Source organism: Carassius carassius, chromosome 11 (genome assembly GCF_963082965.1).
Source record: "Carassius carassius chromosome 11, fCarCar2.1, whole genome shotgun sequence".
Taxonomy (NCBI): Eukaryota; Metazoa; Chordata; class Actinopteri; order Cypriniformes; family Cyprinidae; genus Carassius; species Carassius carassius.
The window spans coordinates 16606233-16629111 of NC_081765.1; the positions used below are offsets into that span (position 1 = coordinate 16606233).

General features: G+C 35.7%; 2 protein-coding genes across 12 annotated transcripts in view; one reads left to right on the plus strand and one right to left on the minus strand.

The window, feature by feature from the left end:
• LOC132152888 (zona pellucida sperm-binding protein 4-like) overlaps positions 1 to 22879 on the minus strand; it is a 240818-nt gene that overhangs the window by 141366 nt on the left and 76573 nt on the right. The window lies entirely within an intron of this gene.
• LOC132152884 (contactin-associated protein-like 5) overlaps positions 9020 to 22879 on the plus strand; it is a 73139-nt gene continuing 59279 nt past the window's right edge. The window contains exon 1 of the mRNA XM_059561824.1: positions 9020 to 9237. Coding sequence (XP_059417807.1) covers positions 9156 to 9237 — 82 coding nt within the window. The 5' untranslated portion in view covers positions 9020 to 9155. The remainder of the gene's footprint in view (positions 9238 to 22879) is intronic.

The following is a 22879-nucleotide window of genomic DNA, read 5'->3' on the forward strand; positions in this document are numbered from 1 at the left end:
AGATGATTTGGATTACAAATGCTAATGCTGGTAATAAAAAGCAGAATGCATTCATTCCCTTTCACAATTCTGCATCTGGATGCACTTATAAATCCACTCAGCAGGCTTAGAAAATATCAAGATGCTTAATGAAGTGGGTTCTCATCAGAGTTTTTAACAGGCAAATCTGTTGTAGTATTTACAGTGTGTACTGTAGCATATATAGAGTTTCTTCAACTTTCTTCAAAACATGCTTGATTTTTTTATTTTTTTTATTCAAATGTACTAGTTTATTTGATTTGTCTATTAATGATGTTCAACAGTGGATGCAGTATACACAATTCAGTGTAAAGATCTCAAAATGATGATTGAAATGATAGAAAACTATTTGTTCACATTGTAAATATTTAAATATGTGTTTAGTTTACTCTTTGTTTAGATTATAACAATTAAAATGTAATGTTAATTTTTTTTTTTATAATGGATTATAATATTTTAGGATTTAATGTAAAACAGTCATTTTAATAGTGTACGAGACATCTGTACAATCTATAGATATTCATCTCTGGATCTCCGGATTGAATAAGTAGGCCTCTGTAAAATATGTGATTTATTATTTTTATTCCAAGGTTAAACAGTATAATTGTTGACTTTGTGATTAAAATCTAGATTATGTTTTTTTTATACGTTGTTGTTAGTTTATTTAAAATGCAGACAGATGTAAGAACCAATAATAATATTTATGCAATGAGTTGGCATCGTTTAGCTAAATTAAACTGTTATTGGAGCATCTGTTAGTACCATTTAGTGACATGCAGTCCATGTAGTTAAGTTAGTGCAGTAGAAACACCTACTGCTCTGGTACACAACACTTTATACTCAAAGCACAATCACTGCATTCAAACAGCTGTCAGCAGCATGATTTATGTCTCCCATCACGTCGAGATAACAGTCATTTCACATCACACTTACCACACTGACATCGTTCAGGTCTATAAAGTCTCAGTTTTCCCTCCAGCCTTCACTTGTGTGGTTTCATTCCCAAAATGGCTGCAGGTAATTTATCCATTACAGTCAGTCACCCACAACACACACCTGACTCAGCAAATGTCTCTTGACGAATCTAGCTAGCGGCATTTTACGCTTGCCACATCCAGATTGGCTAATAGTGGCCAGAGAGGTGCTGTCAGGATTTCGGCCTCTCAATGAAAGGCTAAATTGTTGCTCTCTTAAGGTTTAAATGAACTTGAAACTGGTATCACTACCATGCCTTTACAGCATCATCTTACTGTACTTACCATATAGGGGAATAACAGAGTGGTAAAATAAACATTATTCTCAAGGTCAGGCCAAAACAACATTTATAGTGTTAATGTTAATAACAATGGATGTTAATGGGACACTGTGCTGGAGGATAAAACCCTTGGGAGTCTTGGATGTGCCCCATATGCCCTGTCAGTAACCCTGCACTGCTTTCTCTTCCCCAAGTGGCAATGAAGCCCAAGAACGAATGGTAATTCTTAAATGGTGTTTGTGAATTGGTTGTTGGTGGGCCTTGAAGCTAAAGACAAATTATGAAGTATGTAGAGGATCTTATTCAGTTCTTTTCTGGGCAAAGTTGTAGCTAGTGAACCATTATGATTATTTAGTTAATTTTAAACTGTAATTCCTCCAGCATTTTCCATCACAGAGATTCACCCAGTGAATGCTGAATTGTTCTGAAATGGCAAAACAGAAAAGCAAAACTGACTCTATAAGAGCTGATCTGAGTAAAGAATCATGCAGGATTCAGAGAAGTACTGCTTTTTTTGTTCATTTGTTCACTGGTGCTGGATTTTTAATCATTTTGTATTTGAATTTTTCTGAGAATAAATAGTTTATTATTATTATTATTATTATTATTATTATTATTGTTGTTATTATCATCATCTATTCACACTCTGCACTCTCAAGATAATCATGGTAATTAGATAAGAAGTCAGTCACACAAGTCTTGTGAGATCCCGAGGGGGAAGTTCAATCATATTAATCATATTGCAGAACCTGATTAAGAGGCTGGTGAACTGTGGGTTGTGGGAAGCAAGATAATTGTATAATACAACCTCCAGGTCAAACAAAACAACATTAAATTATGCCGCCGCTGCTGCTGTTGCTGTTTCAGATAACAACAATTTTTGTTTATGTATTTTTCAATTAGGACTTTATAGTTTAATAATCTCAAAAGAAACATGGATACAGTGCATACTTTTGCAAGCACCCATGAAAGTCACTGTCATTCATGACTTCATAGTCACATCTGACTGAAATTAATGCACAGTGACACCTGCAGCAACTTGCTAATCTTTCTCAGAGGAGAATGAAGTGTGAAAACACTAATGTAATGCTGTCCTGTATGATGTTATGGTTGCCTTTAGCAATGATCTCTTTCTTAGCATGGTAAAACTGATCCAATATATTTCTTTACAGTTTTACATATAAATAAAGCCATTTGTCACATTGCAGACACTGATAGCCCTTCACGTTCAAAGGGGAGCCCTCTCTCTGAGGTGTTTAGATTTCCCATCTGGCTCTTCTGGGTGATGGCTGTGTACTGCAGGAACAGCTGGCAGCCCACCTGTCCCCCCGCCCCCAACTCAACTTCTGTGAGAGACGAGAATAGAGAAATGAACAGTGCTTTGCCTTATAAAATTTTTTTTATATTTCAAAACAAATGGAAGCCTTTCACATATGTATCTTAGCGGGTGGATGAAAAAGATGGATGCTAGATTTTAGAATGGCAGTTTTGTTGAGTCAGAATATAAAGAATACAATTACATGTATTTAAATAATATCCACATTTACAAGAAGTGTTTAAAGTCTTCCAGGGTATTTGTACAGAACAAAAAAACTAAACACTGCATTACAACCATTTCAAGTTTTGGCCTTGTGAACAGTCCTTTTTGGTTTACTGTAACAGTCCTATCTGAAACTATCTATATTATTATATATAAAAAAAAAAAAAAAAAACATGGCATATAAAATTATTTTTAATATTTTGTACAAAACTTCAATAAGTTAAAAACATTTCTAAACAATTTTTTTCAGGCTTTAAATGCTCTCTTAAGTTGGTGTTGCAAGCATCAGTCCAAAAGAAGTTAAATAAAAAAACGGCATAAAAAAAGTGTCTTACACGGCCCTGGGGGATGAACAAAGGCCTTCTGTGGAGCATTGATGCATTTTTTTAAGAAAAATATCCATTTTCAAAATGTAATCAGTTCCGGACAGATGACGTATGTTTCCCAATTTTTCTGTCTTTCACAGGTATCAAGGGTAGTTAATCAAAAAATGAAAATTCTGTCATTATTTACTCTTCCTGTTGGTTCAAACTCCCATGCTGTTATTTTTCTTTAGAAAATAAACATAGCCTGTATTTTTAAGAATTGTTGCAGCTCTTGCCATAAAATAAACCCTAGAAAATTCATACATGTTTGGAATGATATGAGGAGGAGTGGAATATGTCATGGAATACATCATTTACTGAACCATTTAGTTTCATCTAGAAATGAAATGTTGCTGCAGTGTTGCTCAAGGCATGTGATAGTCGATTTGAGACTTTTTGTGGAAACAAAACTATGCAAAGTAACTGGCTATTCTAGGAACTATTTTGGCTGTTTACTTGCCTCGACTGATTACTAGCTTCACTGTGGCTGAATCGCAGTCGTGACTCGTGATAATATTTGGGATAATAGCACTCTTTCTCATGCAATATTTATGCTATTGCTCAATTACCATATAATTTACTTTTCTTGCAGGATAAGTAATGTGAATGTTTAATTTACTTTATGGTAGATTTGTCATTTAATGGCAGCATTAGTCAGCGCATATTAGCTAGGGTCAATCTTTTCTACAGATATAATTACATTAGAAAAGCAATAAGACACAGTGATGATTCTGGATGCCAGGTTTCCATAGAGTCTTTCTTTTGTTGGGGCAGCTAAAGATTAGATATTTTCTTTAATCTGAGGACAGAGGAGAGAGAGAGAAAGACAACTCAAAGACATCTCTTTTGTTAGTTAATTCCAACTAATTACTTATTTCTGCAATGGGATTAGATAGCACACAGAACTCTTTAAATAATGATTTATGATCTTAAATGACAGAAAATAATGACTCTGAGGGCTTTTGTTTTGCTAAAAACCTACATATAAAGAAATAAACAGCATAAACATTTAGAAGTATAATTAATACAATGCACACTTAAAAAATATGAAATCTCCAATAAATAGTCTAAAAAAAACGAATGTTTTGTTCATTTAGATGTATATACTGTAATTTAAATATATATATTTTTTATGTAAGTTCAATTCTTCAAGTAAATTAGGGACTTTTATTTTTAATGAGGAAAAAAGTACTCACCTGAGTTCACCTTTAAATATATGACCACAAAAATGTTCCTGATAATTCACAAATTCAAGTGAACTCTCCACCAGAGGCATCAGTGACTGTCTCTGAAAAACCTGAGAACACCACAATCTCCTGACCATTCATAATATTTAGTGTCAGCCTGTAACAAATGTGTCTCCGCTCTGAAATAGCAAATGCATTTCAGCATTGTTTGAGCATTACTTCTTCCTCACCCTGACACTGGCCGTCTCGTGTGATGCTATCTGTCAGTAACTGCTATTTCAGAAATGATGGGTGTCACTGGAGTTGCTATAAATCAAACTGATGAGTCCTTGCCTGAAATTTGCCAGTGAGAGTTTGATTTCTCTCCTTTTTTTTCAACCTAGAGATACAAGTGAAGAATGACTGGATTACATTAGTCAACAAGCTTATCCTCTCCTAATGGATTCAGTTTGTTTAGTGTGTAGTGTGAATATATGTCCATTCATGCAACAAACACACAGTGTCAGATGGAATTCAATCTAATGCACAAGAGCCTGAGGTAACTTGTGATGAAGGTAATTACAGGAGAACGATTTTTTCTTTTTTCATCACTAACATATGGAAATATGACTGTAGTACTACATTAAATACAACAACAATAATAATCAATAATCAGTCTTGAAAAATTGAGAAATGGTTCGGCTTAAATGTTTAAATCTGTGTTTTTTATTATTTATATATTATTTATTAATATTTTGAATTAGCTTTAATTTTCATACTTTATGCTTTGATTTTAGTTTTAGTGATTTCTTTGTGTTCTGTTGTATTTTTTCTGTTAGTTTTTTAATATTTCTATGTGTCTTTAATATATTTTTATTTCAGTTTTAGTTATCGTAAGTTTTATTTTTTATTCTTTTTTTTTTTCTTTTTTTTACATTTAAGTTTTTACGTAATATGTCTTAAATTGTTTAATATGAAGATATTAAGTGTTTTTTTTTCCAGAACAAAACAATGTACATTTCAAAATAGCAAAACAAATTCTAAGACCTGAAACACGCTGTTACACATTCTGACTCTTTAAAGGTAGATAGATACAGACAGCTGTCTCATGAAGGAAATGTACTCTTTGGAGTAATGTCTGTAGTTCAGAGGCTCACACATACCTGACTCAGTGCTGACAGGGCCAGTGAAGGTGAAGACTCGTCTGGAGAGGTGTGAGTAATGAAGCAGCTCGTGTCTGACATTGTGCCGAGAATGAAGGAGACCAGAGCAGACAAAATCCGACCCTTGCAATGGATTCCAGAGATGATTTGAGGAGCCTTTTTTTTTTTTTATGTTTGACTTTTTAACAAATATAACAGTATATGAATCAAATGTTGGTTTGGTATATGTAAGTGCTTTGTATTGATCTTTAAATGTTTATATAATTAACACTGTAGAATTTATTCTTTATATATTTTGACGATTTCTGCAGAAGCATAAGCTTTTTTTAATGCATAATGTTAAGCCATAGTACACTATTTGAATCTATCAAACCAGATTCTCAACCTCTGAATTCTATATTTCCAGGAATAAATGGCATATGGAAAGTACCCAAGAGCTCAAGATCATTGGACATGGGATAGGATTGATATACAGCATTCATATTCTTCATTGTGGTGAGATTGTATCTGTTTTTGAGTGTGATATAAGAGATCTTGAAATATTTAATATCCTGCAACCTTTGAGACTTTACAATAAACAATATATTTTTAATGGTTTTCCATCTTTAGGACAGATATGTTTAACCAAAAATCAGATTTTTATGACTAAAAGAAAGTGTTAAAAATGGCCTTAATGGCCTAATTTAATAGCAATTTAGTACAGACTAATAACTTGACATCCGACAAGACAAAGCTCAGGGTAAGACCTTAAGGGAGAGTCTATTGAGCTGCTAGATAAATGGGAACTGAATGCATTTATGCAGATGGTGAGAATAATACTATCAGTAGAAGGCAGGGCACCTGTATCACTTTTTTTTAAACATTATGCACATGAATAAATACTTTAAAGCTCAATACAACTTATACTACTAAAGTGGTTTTGCACATAGATTAGGTTATTTTTTATATTTATTAAATGTTGTATAATGATTCAGTAATACATTTTCTAGAAACCCTTGTTACATTGAAAATCTATTTCCATCACAACCACTGGAAAAGAAAACAAGAACTAGCATGCATAGCTGAAAAGTCCTCATATGGTGATCTGATATAGAGTGTATAATACTAGCATCCTTGTGGAGGTGAGATTGTGAATCTTTTTGCACTAATTAGACCACAAGCATATTTATTGCACACAATTGATGCTTAACAATGCATTAAGTATTGATCCATGTAACATGGAGTGTAAATATAGAATAAAACTGATACAACTCATGAATAAGATCAATTCATTGCAAACTGCAAGGGAAAAACACCCTGGGTGGACATGCATTTACTTAAGCAAACTGTTTCATGAGAAATATGTTCTATTCTCATTATCTGATAGCATCATGCATGGTGTTTGCTAATAGTTACTGTTAATTAATAAGTAATTGCTGGGGAGATATTGAAGTGCTGGTGACTTCACTCCTCTTTTAATGCTTCATAATGCAGATCTTTTGTATTTTGACCCATGAGAAAATGAACATCTGATCTGAGAGGGTCATACTTTAAATATTAATCCCATTGTCACTGCATTCTGTCCCTTGTGAAGCCTGTTTATATTCTCTTATGTGATAACAGGCTTATCACTCATCCCAGAGGGAGTACTGACCGCAGCATTAAGCCATCGGACTGTTGCACAAACACACTTATCATCCAACTGTCTACCACCGGCTTTGAACTTCCTTTGCAATGTTTTCATTGAGTTGTCCACATTTTTTCTCATGAGTATGAGTCTGTATTGGTGACACTGTATTGAACAAGAATCTTGAACATCTGTGGTGATTTAGTTTCAGTCACTGGTTAGTTTAAGGTTGTTTAACCCACCTAATATTGTTCTGGCCAGTGATGCGTGATTTGAGCAGGTAAGACTAAATTACCAATTGAAATGTAATTGATTTCATTTACATTTATGCTTTTGGCAGACACCCTTTTCCTCCAAACCAACTTAAAATGAATTTAGGGTTTACATTTTATCTGTTCATGTATTCTAGGGTAAACAAACCCATGACCTTGTTGTTGCTAGTGTCATGCTCTACTCATTGTGCTACACAGTTAAATGAGATAACAAAGCTGGTTTTATTAAAGGTTGATACTTGACTTTAAATGTATCAGGTACTAAAGAAAAACTTTTCATGTATTGATTAATGAAATTTTAACAACATTTTTTTTTTACTACTTCCTGTTCATTCTTTCCATGTAAATCATTTAGTCCTCACTAAGGATAATGGAGCAGCATTTGAGTGAGTAAGTGGGCAGGTGTTGTCATCCCATTTAAAGCCTATGGGTGTCACCAGCTGTCTAGTAAAGTAAGATGGATGAGACCCAAAAGGGTTTACAACCACCAGTCTAAGAAAAAATATATATTAATAAATAAATTGTGCTCATACAATTACTAAAAAGATAGCAGCACAGGATGAGAAACACTTTGAAAAAAAAATAAAAATACAAAAATAAATCAGTATATATATATATATATATATATATATATATATATATATATATATATATATATATATATATATATATGCAGAACATGCAACATTATTCAGACTTTTGAGTGGTCAGTGACACTGATGGTCAACTTCATTAATGTTTAAGGTATTACAAGTTATTACAAACTGTCCTCAAATCAGGTTTGTCAATCATAATCAAATGAAGTGGAGTTTGGCCACTAAAATTAATACTTATTAGCATCCATAAATCACATTTTCACAAATATTGTCTTGATTATTGATTATTCAGAACTGTATTTAAATGGTTTACATGTCCAGCACATAGCCTTTGGCAGTCTTTCCTCCATGCTTTATAAACCACTTGGAAAAATGTCAACTATAAAGTAAAGGTACATTAACTAAGCTTAATTCATTAAGCTTGTAGCTTTGTGTTGGAACATGGGACATTTCTAGCTGGTCTAAGGTAAACATTAACTGTACTTAGCTTGTCTTATATAAAAATTTAATTAAAGCGTCTGCTAAATGAATAAATTAAGAGGTCTAACCAAGTCATTAGCTGGTTATGTATACTAGCTCAACCAGCTGTTTATACTAGCTAAAGATGGTCAAGCTGGAACATGATTGCTGGTCAGCCAGCTAATAACTCACTTGCCAACCAAAAAATGACCATCTTTGGCCATCTTAGAACAGCTGGAAACCAGCTACCACGTTCTTAATCATCTACAACAGTCTGGTCGGTGGAGCTGTCCATGGTGTTGAAAGCTTGTCGGCTCACAATTCACTGATTTAATCACTATGCCCTGATGAATATGCCACATACAGTTTTCCATATCGTTCGCCTCTATTACTTCATAACAACTGTAAATGTCATATGGGACTGACTTCAGATGCATTTGGAACTCAACCAGTGTTTGTTTTGGAAAACGAGGGGCGCGTGGCAAAGGAGGGAGCGCGTTGTTTGTGTGTGTGCGCGTTGGAGGGATGATGATGACAGCGTTTGGGGAGCAGTGGGTGTCTTTAAGAGCTTCTCTCTGCTGCTCACTGGTGTCAGGATAGAGAGGCAAGAGCCACTGAAATACTCGCGAGAACACAGATAGGCGCGAATCGTATTGGAAATACGTTAATTTTCATACACATTTCGGATATACTGCCATCGGTAAATCTGGACAACATGCAGTTGCCAAAGTCACGGGCTTTTCCTGTCAGTTTGACGCTGCTCTCCGTCCTCAGCTCGACAATGTGCGCCAGTCACTGTAAGTATCTGCAGTGCCGTTCAATATTGTATTAAAAGTTGAGTTTTGTTTTCTTTAGGTGCGTTTTTATTAGACCAAGTGGTTTCATACAGATGCTAAACAATCGGAGATCTTGAAATCAATTCAATTGTTGAAAGAGTGCGGGGGATTTAAAGACGACTCCTGCTAATGTAAACTTTTACTGCATCAGATGAACCCGTAACAATTCACGATGAATGATTATCATGAGTGGAGATAGTGGAGCAGGTGTGAGAGATTGAGCATTTCAAATTCGATCGCTGTATCAAATTGAGGCTTAAAAAGCATTCATTGAGACTAATATCCTTTCTCGATTAGGTATCTAGAGAAGTCAGAGCGATGTTGTATGATTTTATTTCAACGTCTGGTAACTCATTCTTCTTCTTCTTTGTTTTGCTATTATTTAATTATTTATTTTTAGGTGTGTGTCTCAAACTTTGGTATAATATTTGCATAAGTGTCTGCTGCAAAACAGTTTACAAATCTACTAAGCTGCCTAAATTAATATCAAGTACAGAGAGAGCTGTTGTGAAAATCTGTGCATGGGAATGTCTGAAAGGCTGTGACGCTAATGAAGGAAGGATTTTTTTTTTTTTTTTAAGTTTTTTTGTTCATAATTATATAATTCCCCACTACCAGCCTCATTTTGTTGAAAATATTTTATAGGAAACATTTTAAATCACAAGATCAAGGAAAATTGTAAACAAATATAGAAATATGTAAAACGTAGAAAACTAATTGTAAATGCATAGGTAAGTGTGTTAGTCATATACTGTCCCATTTTGTTACAATCCTCTCCATCTGTTCAGACATATTTATAGTTATTTTATTGTGTATGTCAGATCTGTATATAAGAGAACCTGCTGATTTAAATACACCATTCCTGTCATTTGACGTTCATTAATCAATGGCATGATCTTGAATTAAAATACCTGGTGTGAAATTATTCTTTCTTACCTCACAATAAGTGTTGTCTGCTCTTTAGTCTCGTCTATGCTATGTTAATGTTGTACTTATAGTTATGTGTGCCAAAAAGTCAGATTTACACTTTTGATTTCCATTGTCATTCCAACACACTTCATTATATTTTCCTTACTCCCGTTGATTGTCATTTCTCTGTATGAAGCTTGTGCGTCTAAAGCATTCTCACTCTTAGTCGGTGCATCCTCAGCTATGATTATGTGAATCAGTTACATATTCTGTATTATTAACATGAGAAACATGCGATGGGACGTATCTGTAGGTTTCACTAGACATCTGTCATTTTTATGTGTTATGAGTCATTCATGGTTTTGCTCTGCATGAGATGTGCTTTGTGGACCGGGATCAGATGAAGTGAATCCTCACTGAGGACGTGCAAAGAATATTCTCATATTTACCAAAGGGGTACCAGAATAAAGCTGGAGATCCATCATGCCCTTGTCATCTGTGTCAGGTAACAGATATAATGGTTGCTTCTGTCTCCCTAAGGAGTCTCTGGCTCTGCTCTCAAAGAGGGATAACAAGGGGATGTCCTTTCAGATCTGGTGTCCCTGGAAGAACAACTACATCCCTTTTACTGTGACCACTGGGACAGTGGAGGGTCCCAACATGACACAAGATGAAAGCCTTGTTTCACCTGGCTAGGGCAAACAGTGGGTCAGGGCCCAGGGGCTCAGTGTTTTCTGACATCGTCTTTGGACATGATTGTATTAAAAATGTCAAGCACTTTTTACTATAAAAATAGATCAATGTAGAGATACAGAATGATTGATTTAAGACATAGAGAACTGTTGATTTACAATTTCTGTAAGTCATGTTTGTGAATGCACAAGAGACTTGCATGCATGTTTTAGCTACCTCAGTATCTTTCGAACACACTGTGCCAAATTTCACACCAGCTGGCCAGTTAGTGAGAAGAATAGTCAAATAACCCCTTCAAGGACAGTAAACCAGACACTGACATTGCAGCACTGGTTGCCATGTATGTATTTGCTTTTACTCGCTTAAAAATAAGGCGCTGAGGAAGAATCCTTGATTGATGTCTTATAATAACAATTTCTTGGTTCCCCAAAGAACCTTTCTCGAAAGGGTATGTGTCCGGTCACTGAACTTCCATTAATTCATCACCAGGGGTCATCGTCCACAACACAGACTCTCACACTACACAGTACACCCTAGACTACATTTCCCATGCTCCATTCCACCAATCACATTCATCTGATAATAATCACACCATGCACCTGAGACCAATCAAACACACACACACAGCACAATCATCAGACACGCTTTATAAGCACTGGACTTCCCCTCACACACTGCAGAGTATTGTTCTGCACATATCCATCTCTTAGCGATAACTGCGATACGTAAGCCTTTTCCGTGTTAGTTTCTAGTTTTCATAGTCTTGTCTCTGTCAAGTCCCACACATGCCCTAGGATTACTCTTGTGTCTTGCGCTCTATATACCTGTTTGCCAGTGTTTGACCCATGCCTGTTATGACCATATCTCTGTCCAATAAGAGCTCACATATAGATCCGCACATCTCATCAGCGCCAACGTTACAGTATGTATAAGTGTGGCAAACCATTTCTTACAACTTTTTTTTGCAAAAGGAAGCTTACATACACTATTAAAACACTATTAAAAATAAAAGTTTCATTTTAAATTCCCCAAAGATTCCCAGTCAGTTTATTTAACAGATCTTAAAGAACTTTATGTAAAGAATTTTTTTTTTTTAATCTGAAGAACCTTTTGTGCCATGGAAAGGTTCCATGGACGTTCTTTGGAACTCATGATTTAACTTAAGATTTTTAATGCTTCATAGAGCTACATACACCCTAACAAAGAATCTATTCATTTTTTAAAGGAGTATTTTGGTTTGAAATGTATTAAATCTGTAAAGTTTCAATAAAGTCTAGATGAAACGAAAGTAGTGAAGGACTTATTCTTCCATATTTTGATTATCAAGGGAAATAAATGATTGAAAAAAAAATAAGCTGGCGTTCTATCCATCGGTTGTTGATTGCATGAAGACAGCTCTGAATGTGAGTTTGTGGTTGATTTTAAGAAAGGGGCGGGGTTTAAGGAGACTCAATGACTGGAGAAGTCTGCCATACATTACCATAAAACTGGCTGAGTGATGACATTTTGATTGAAAATGTATATATATATATATATATATATATATATATATATGCATAGATAAATTGTTCACAATTGTATTTTAGAAAATCATGTGAATTTTCACTTAATATCATCTTTAAGAGTGTATGCTGTTGTTTTTGTTAGACCAAGACTGAATATAGACTGAATCATAATGCGCTGTCAGTCAGTCCATCTATAATGCCTGAAGCTTAAAGTTCTTTCTAGATTTCTGTCTTTGAAGTTTAACTTCAAGTTTGAAGTGCAAAATGGGTGCATTGACCCAAACAGGACACCGATATTTATTCAGTTTGAATGCATGTCAGAGTGCTCTTGTGGTACAGAAGGACTGTTTTAACATTCTAAATACAACTCCCCTCTCAGTGGGGGAGAACAGAGCCTTGTTGGGCATTAGCATGATAGAGTCATTTATTTCAACTTTCTTATGAGGTCAAACACAGGAGGCTTTTTAAGGGAGCTCTCCCGTGGAGCTGACCAGATTTCCTGTGGGCATTGAAGGGGAGAGAATCTTTGAGGATTTTTTTCTTTTCTGTTTCCAGTATAATAGTTTGGCACTAGAGTTACAGTAGATGAGACATGACTGATTCATATTTTCTTTCAAATATTAATGCATAACCAACTTGCTTCTGTTATAATGTATATAAAAAATGACTAATTTGCACTGAAACACCTTGGAAAGTGATAAAAAGGAAGATAGAGAGAGTGTCATTTACACTACAGTGTGCAATATAAATCGCCTTGAAAGGCTAGAGGCGGTGAAGAGCATGGACAGTGTTGTCCATATTGTTAACTTGACTTCTGTGGATGTCAGAGCATGAAAATATTGATTAATCAAGGCTTTACTCAGCCTAAATCACTGCATCCCCTGCTTAAAATCTGCAGAGACAGATACATAAAACATAATGAAACAGATTCTTGCTGAATTTCTGATGCTGACAAACTAGGTATGGCAATTTTTTTTTGTACTGCAAGTTAGTGGATAGTCAGCAGATTCTGTCGATATTCTGTTTACAATCTTATGAAGACACAATTCATTAACCTGTGTTTGTCCTGAAATGCTGACATCGACTCGTGTGCTCTGTCTGCAGTCATTGTCTGATGATCTTAGACAATAACAGCATCCTTATTGGTTCTCCTATGCCTAAATCATAGAGTAGATTATTGCGGACCGACATATTCTTGTAGATCATGCATCTATTATCTATATCTGATCTGAGATGAGCTGTGTCCGGTGGAGCTATGACCTTTCTGGTCATTCAGCCAGTTATATAAGAGTCATTGTAAAACATACGCTGTCTCATTCACTCATTTGTTCTGATTAGATGAACAACATTTTTGGATCATGAATTTAATCAGATATTAAAATTCAGTTGCAGATATAGCACACATATAGTTCTACCTTTGTTCTTTGTGTAATAATCCATCATGATGTTTCTCTTCCTCTTCTTCCCTCAGTGTAAACATAAATATATAACAGCTAGTTTCTCTGGAGTCAGAGCAGAGTCTGTTCTCTCGTTCTTTTTAAAATATGGCTCATGAGCGACTAAGATAATGTTTACAGCATTAGAGTGTGTAATTTTTAGTCAAGGAAAGTTAAACAATATGTTTAAAGTCCATGCCAGGAAAGAAAAAGGTCAAATGTTATTTTATATTCTTACTTAAATGTAAAGTTAAAATAGCTACTTTAATATGATATGAAACACTTTTAGAGTGATGCTTTGAAAATTGTTTTAATTGTCAGTTTGAGATGAGCACAAACAAGGAACCAGAACACAACTGTGGCCTCTCATTACTTGTTTGCTTTCGTCTGATCTCTTTTGATGATAGAATCTGGAAAATGATCAGTCCTAAATTAATGAAGCTTTTGAACACAGGCTTTACTTGAGCTATTGGCAGGACAAACACTGTTGCTGGTCTAGTTTCATTTATTTGAAAATAATTTATGAGAAATGCACATTAAATGGTTGTTTGCATTGCTTTACATCTTGCATTCTCTATTCTTCCATTCATTATTTGTCTCTAGTGAGCTCTCAGTATAAATTATGTATCTCAAATCTTCATGCAGTTGCCACTCCAATAAATGTTCTTATTTTATCAGCCATGATAATGCATGCAATCAAACTTCCTTCATGTGGATTCAATATTCCTCTCCAATTAAAACGTGATTCTTATGAAGATAAGACATGTAGACATGAGTATGTACTATAACCTTTCAGAGTTAAGTTAGATAGTATTTCATTTGATTTCTTTGACTATAGAGCCTCAGTTTATCTGCAGCACAGGAAGAATAGAACAGAAATGTAATGCAACAATGGCTCCATCTGGATGTTAATCCTGAAGCTTTTCTCTGAATATTTTAAAATCCCTAAAAAATAAGGTTGTTGTGTTTTTTCAACCACACTTGTTTTCCCATGTTCTTTTTCACTACATTTAGTCCATCAGAATGCATATGTGATACAATTATATTTATGCGTTTGAAAGTCACTTATTCCAAATTGCCTCACATTCAAGGTAGGCACACCAACATTTTTGATGTCTTGATAAATATTTCATATACTACAGTCGTGGCCAAATGTTTTGAGAATTACATAAATATTAGTTTTCAAAAAGTTTGCTGCTAAACTGCTTTAAGATCTTTGTTTCAGTTCTTTCTGTGATGTACTGAAATATAATTACAAGCACTTCATACGTTTCAAAGGCTTTTATCGACAATTACATGACATTTATGCAAAGAGTCTTTTTTTTTGTAGTGTTGGCCCTTCTTTTTCAGGACCTCTGCAATTCGACTGGGCATGCTCTCAATCAACTTCTGGGCCAAATCCTGACTGATAGCAACCCATTCTTTCATAATCACCTCTTGGAGTTTGTCAGAATTAGTGGGTTTTTGTTTGTCCACCCGCCTCGAGGATTGACCACAAGTTCTCAATGGGATTAAGATCTGGGGAGTTTCCAGGCCATGGACCCAAAAATTTCAACATTCTGGTCCCCGAGCCACTTAGTTATCACTTTTGCCTTATGGCACGGTGCTCCATCGTGCTGGAAAATGCATTGTTCTTCACCAAACTGTTGTTGGATTGTTGGAAGAAGTTGCTGTTGGAGGGTTTTTTGGTACCATTCTTCATTCATGGCTGTGTTTTTGGGCAGAATTGTGAGTGAGCCCACTCCCTTGGAAGAGAAGCAACCCCACACATGAATGGTGTCAGGATGCTTTACTGTTGGCATGACACAGGACTAATGGTAGCGCTCACCTTTTCTTCTCCGGAAAAACCTTTTTCCAGATGCCCCAAACAATTGGAAAGGGGCTTCATCAGAGAGAAGTGGCTTCTTTGCTGCCCTTCTTGACACCAGGCCATCTTCCAAAAGTCTTCGCCTCACTGTGCGTGCAGATGCGCTCACACCTGCCTGCTGCCATTCCTGAGCAAGCTCTGCACTGGTGGCACTCCGATCCCGCAGCTGAATCCTCTTTAGGAGACCATCCTGGCGCTTGTTGGACTTTCTTGGACGCCCTGAAGCCTTCTTTACAAGAATTGAACCTCTTTCCTTGAAGTTTTTGATGATCCTATTAATTGTTGATTTAAGTACAATCTTAGTAGCCACAATATCCTTGCCTGTGAAGCCATTTTTATGCGACGCAATGATGGCTGCACGCGTTTCTTTGCAGGTCACCATGGTTAACAATGGAAGAACAATGATTTCAAGCATCACCCTCCTTTTAACACGTCAAGTCTGCCATTCTAACCCAATCAGCCTGACATAATGATCTCCAGCCTTGAGCTCGTCAACATTCTCACCTGAGTTAACAAGACGATTACTGAAATGATCTCAGCAGGTCCTTTAATGACAGCAATGAAATGCAGTGGAAAGGTTTTTTTGGGATTAAGTTAATTTTCATGGCAAAGAAGGACTATGCAATTCATCTAATCACCCTACACCCTACATATTCTGGAGTATATGCAAATTGCTATTATTAAAACTTAAGCAGCAACTTTTTCAATTTCCAATATTTATGTAATTCTCAAAACTTTTGGCCACGGCTATACTGTTCAGAAGTGTAGAGCTGCAAGATTTTTAATGATTTTGAACAAAAGACGTCTCTCTCTTTTTTTTCTTTTTTCTTTTTACATTGTAAACTATTATTCTAATTTAAAATAACAGTTTTCTTCTTCAATATTATTTTGAAATGTAATTTCTACCTGTGATGACAAAACTGATTTTTCAGCAGCCATTACTCTAACTTGAAAACAGTTGTGTTGCTTATTTGTGTTGATTTTTTATTTGTATTTATTTATTTATTTTTTAATTATTATTCTTTGGTAAGTAGAAAGTTCAAAAGAACACCATTTAAGTAGAAATATCTGTCAGGGTTCGGGGCTAATCACCTGCCTTTTGGGGTTGTGAATGTGTGTTTGGATGGTTTGACAGCTCACTGCGTCTGCCTGTTTGATTTGAGTTTTCCATGCCCTCCTTGTTTCTCCGTTGTTAACCTTAATTGTTCGCCACCTGTTCTCAATGCTTTTCTAATTTTTTCCCTTTATAATTCCCTGTGTTTCTCTGTTCATGGCCAGACTGTTGTAACTCTTACCAATAGCTTGAGCTGGTCTGTGTTCTCACCTCACCTTGTCTTGTCTTGGCTTCAGGCTCCAGTGTCTTTTGCTTTTTTGCTCTGCCTCTTGTTCTCACGAATGCAGTACTCCAAGAAGATTCCAGCGCTCATGCCTCTGGTATTCGCCTGTCGAACGAGCTAAACTGTGGAACGATACTCATCTGCCTTGTCTTATCTGCTTTCAATAAAGCTCAGTGTAAGACCGCAACTGAATCCAGCCCGTTTCTCCTGACAATATCTGTATAAATTAAAATGAATTTTACTGTCACTTTTGACCAGTGTTACACATCCCTGCACATAAATATTCATTTATTTTAAAAAAAGAAAGAAAAACAAACAAACTAAAAAATATAACTGACCTCAGATTTTTGAACAGCAGTGTATTTAATTATTTGAATAATATTATATGCAATTTTAAGTGATTGTATTGAAGTGTAATATAAATAAGTGTGTTCTATCTCCATGTAGGCGTTTGGAGAGGGAGAGATGCTGCTGTTTTAAACAGTGTGCTTATGCAATATCTAAAGTATTTAGCATATGCCACTTCTGTGCTGCTCTCTCTTGATCTCTATCGCTGTACCAAATGCCCAGTGGGATGATTTTAAAAATACTTTTTTGCCAGTTTCACTCCCTGAACCTCATGAGAGTGTAAAAAAAAAAACAAACAAAAAAAAACACGTTTTTCTAGGAGGGTCTTTTATCCTATGCTCCTTAGTGTTAAGATAACCAAAACATCTTTTTTGAAAAGAAAAGAGTCCCGTGTCCCATTCCAAATTATTTAAACTCTCCCTGTTAAAACCTCATTCCATCCTGGAATCCAAAGTATGTTACTCTGAAGTTCTTAAACTGGGATGTGGTAACATTATCATGCTCTTTGAAGGCTCACACTGAAACACAGAGATTTAAAGGCCAGACATCAGCAAAAGTAAAACATGCTCATCTTTTTTTCTTGCTTTTTTTCCTTCCGTCATGAACCAAATGCTTGGCAACCTTGTGACATTTCTGTGAGCCAGCTGGGGGGCAAAGCGTGTGCCCTACCATCTGGGGTGATTGGTTGGAAGCAGCCCAGCTGTCATTGTCCTGTAACAGAAGACAAGCTTCCCCTGATGTGATATTAACCAGAAGTTCACAAGACAATAACCTCAGGCATTTCCTCACTATGTCCAACATAACAGGTTAATGATGGTCTAGCCCTGGGACTGGTGTCAAGATCCACTATTTCAGACTAGAAAATGTAGAAATCAAGGAATTAAGTCACCTAGCCATTGACCAACCACTTCTTCAAAAATGTCTGGCATTTTGTGCCATTGGAGACATTTTGACTATCTGTTTTTACTATCATGATCTGTGGTCAATGGTTCATGTCTGTGCTTAATGCTGCTCTGTATTTTTCTTCTTGCACTATGATGCTTGATGTTGCATTCTAGCCGTCATTTTCATGCTTTCATGCTTTCAGGTTTTCATGCTCAATGTTTATTGAAAAAAAAGGTAGATCTTGCCATCAAAAAAAGGTTCATGCTTCATAACAGAAGGCTGTATTGAGATCTGCCATGAATACTTGAGCTACTTGATCTTTCTGTGTTGCAAGACACCTCATTCCATTCATTTCTTTTTCAGAGCTTCTTTAGAAGCATGCCAGTAAACTTATTTTAATCTCATATACCAAAACATCTCAAAAATCCATCTTTTCAACATCCATTTCATCATGTTCTGCATTGTAACACAGTTATCATTTCTAATCATCTTTTGTCTTTTAGATTCCAAACACAACACACCTACCTGAGACATCTGGTTTTGTTCTGGCTGAGGTACAGTAGATGCAAGAAGCAGAAATCTTTTTGCTGGGAGACAGAAAGCAATTTGTTGACATTATTGACTCAGATCTCTTTGTAGAGCAATGTTTGTTTTGGTGAAGTGCAGGCTGCCTAATTAGGGACCGAGTGATGCCAGTCTCCCGTATAGCTTGGAGGCCATGGAATAACAGCTGTTCAAAAGCTATTAGGAGGAAATGCTGACCAATAATGCTGAAAAATGAGTGCTGGCAGAGTAGCCAACACAAAATACATCTTGCAGCCTAGGAAAGTGGGGAAATTGACAAGAGACATTCATCAAAATCTATTTAATTTACAAAAATATCATGTTTTAATTTATTTAGCAATGTCAGACAGTATGTTCATTTTTGGGCCATCTGACAAGCCGAGAAAGTCTAATTGAAGACATTTCGTTTAGTAATGAATTATTCTGAGATTATCACAGTAAGGCCAGGCATACTCAGAGGCATCAAGCCTATTCAAACCGACATGCCCCCACAGAGTTTGATTCTAATGGATTTCAAAAAATAAATATTTTTACATGATTGAAGGTGCAAAATTAAAAGTAACCCAAAGTTGTTGCCTTTGAATTTTGCTGTTTTGATGCCAAAATGCTTAAGTGATTCATGCAGATTTTGTGTGGGATGGTTAGGGAATCTGTCCAAAATGTTATAAAATATTAATCTGACAACATACTGAATATTTTTAGAATTTAATGGTATACGTGTTATTTTTCAGTTTAAATGTCACACTCACACTAGGGAATCTGTGTTGCAGGTGACTCACATTAAGGACTACAGAGAACAGCCTCTGTTGCTGTTGCACTGCCAGACACCTATGCATAGATGAAAATGCAGCATGCTATCTGGTAGTGATGTTCACTGGCAGTCTAGTTCATTTCATTATAAAAAAGTATATTATTATCAGGATTTGAATCCAACCCCCATGCACACTATAAAATGACACCACAAGACTATCATGACTCACAGTCTCACAAAGAAGTGCCAGATATGTCACTGAAGCCCCCTCAAAAAACCAGTAGGTGCATAATGCCCCAGGGCATATTCCATAGAAAACAATTATTCATTGTCTTACGAAGATTACTGTATCTAATTACGGATGAAAAATTGCACAAAAGATGTTAAAAAGCTTTTATAAGATCTTTTTATGATATAATGTGTTGTACTGGGGCTTTGGGGAGCGTTCAACCTATCCACTTATATAAAAAACATCCTCTCCTGTGTAAAATACTTGGTCATGCTGGCTGGCTGCCTTTAATTATGAGCAGTTGTGCACTCAGGGTGTAACATGCTGTTTTACATCCTTTGCTTGAGTCTCATTAACAGCTTGGGTGATGATAAAAATTTACTCAGCTAAGTTTCCTGGTGGGTGATCTTCTCCTGATTAATTTAGAAATTATCTTGACCAAGTGGTCCCTACACTTTTCTGGCAAATATCCACAGAATTAGCATGAACCTCTTTTATTTTAAGTTGCTATATGGCTACCTACTGTGGTTTTTCACATAATATGCAATGCATTGAGCTCTTTGGACTGTGCTTTGTCAATATCTTGATGATATGATATGATTTTAGTCAATCGAAGTTGTCATTGACTAAGTTTACAGGCCTGGATACATTTTCTACTTAAAATCATTGGAGAGAATAACGTATGAAAGGAAATGAGTGGTGCTCCTATTAGGCTTCATGATGCATATCTGTCACAGAATATATTCCATCCCAGTCTAAAAGAGAAGGTCAAGTTCTCATATGGTTTTTCTTTGCAACAGTATTTTCATGCTAACTGCTGGGCCAGCAAACCCTGTGTGCATGCAGAGCTACTGCTTTAGGACGTTGCTCACGTTTTCAAAAGTGACCACACAAGCCACTTATGACAGTCTCCACACTGCTGCTGAAAATAAAAAATCTCAGAGCAGTTTGGAGCTTTTTTTAGATAAGCAACACTGTTTACTTTCTGGCAAAAGCTTGCACAAGCTGTTACTGGAATAAGACAATGTCTATTACTGGCGCTGGCTGGTTAGGCTGGCTATTGTTGCAGGTAGACCCTCTCTGCAGCAATGCCAAAACCAGCATGAAAGTGGCCAAAACGTAAGGCCCCAAAGCATTTTCACTTTTAGAATGAGAGAACTGAGAGACCTGTTTCATCCAAAACAAAATCAGACTAACCAATGAGATAAGCTTTTGATCACATTTCCTGAGCTGCTGTGGCTGTGTAATCCACCTCGTTGATGGCACTAATGCTATATGGAGACACCAGCAGCGGAGTCCTTGCCTGGTCACTATGGAAAGTCTGCTAATATTTGTGCATATATGTATGCATATAAAATTGATGTTCATAAATATATTCCTGCAGTGGTTCTCTTTTACTTGCATAATGCACACACAAAAAGGAAATATGTTTCTCAAATGCAAACATACTTTCCCCTGCATTTTATGGACTTAATTTCAAAACTATTAAAATACATGAATTATGTAATATGCTGATGTACCACCTATATTTTATTATACTTGGTATGTACTTATAATTTACAATGTTCATTATTTATTTATATGATTATACCTTGTGTACTATCATGGGATCGCAGTTATGTTTTGCAATTAGTTTCAACTACACTTGTAAAATGTAGACTACCGTTCAAAAGTTTGAGGTTGATACGATTGTTTAATGTTTTTGAAAGAAGACTGTTATGCTTACCAAGGCTGCATTTATTATTCCAAAAATACAGCAATGTTGTGAAATATTACAATTTCATTTAACTTTCTATTAGAATATATTTTAATGTGTAATTTATTTATGTGATTGAAAGCTGACTTTTCTGCAGCCATTACTCCAATCTTTGGTGTCACATGATCCTTCAGAAATCACTCTAATATGCTGATTTTCTGGAAATTTCTTCTTATTATCAGTATTAAAAAAACATTATGTTGTAATATTTTTGAGAACACTGATCATTTTTTTTTTCTTTGTCATGTCATTCTTTGATGAATATGACATTTAAAAGACGGCATTTATTTAAATTTGAAATCTTTTGCAACATTATAATGTTTTGAGTGTCACTTTTGGTCAATTTAATGCATACTAGCATAGTGATAGCAATGGCTGAGAGAGAATACAGCCTGCTGAGATTGTAGAAAAAAACACTGAGCTCAGATAGACTGTCAGTATAACTTTCTCACTTGCCAGCAGTGTAAGTCTCAGTTGTAGGCTACACTAGAACTACACAAGCATTCAGTATTATTAGGGACTAAATACTGTCTTGCATAATTTTTTAAACCTCAACAAATTTGCGTTTTTAGCCTTAGCATTGTGCGTTGACCTCTTGATTACACTGAATGCTTTCAAAGGTCAAAAGACATTTAGATGCAGTCAGACACTTTATGACATGCTGGCAACCACAAGTGTCCTCGTTAATCTGCTGACAATTGTGAAATATAATTAAAGCAGCCAGCATCTGTTTGGGCTGCAGTCTGTGACAGTGGGAGTCGATGGCTTTAAAGATGGATGGATCGCTCTAGATTGATGCTGATAAAATCAGATACTGAGAGCTTTCGTTTCCCAGCATGTGTCGGAGTGAGAAAGCTATTTATGCTTATTATTGAGAGCAGGATAATACAATTACATTGATACCAAATACATATTAACACAAAGGGCCAGTTTTTGACAATTAATCTTTTGCTAACACAAATGCACAGACTGAGGAACAAAAACAAAAGCCACTTGAGCTAAATGAAAATGGTCATTCTTTGAGAAAAGAAATGATGAGAAATGAGAGCAAAGGTCGGGAGAGACACTGAATTACCAGCTAACATGTAAATCTAAACAAAACTATTAACTGCAAGGGCCTGATTTGAATTAAAGAGTGTGCGATTCACATACTATGTTCACATGAAATTTGGAAGTCAGTGTATTTTTCTCTGGTGGTTTCAAGTAAACATCCATGCATTCAAGACATGCACACACTGATTAAACCATTAGAATGCTGTTAAACGTGTTCACATATTGAGAAAATTGCTGTAATATGGAAAATTCTTGGTAGTAAAACATGAT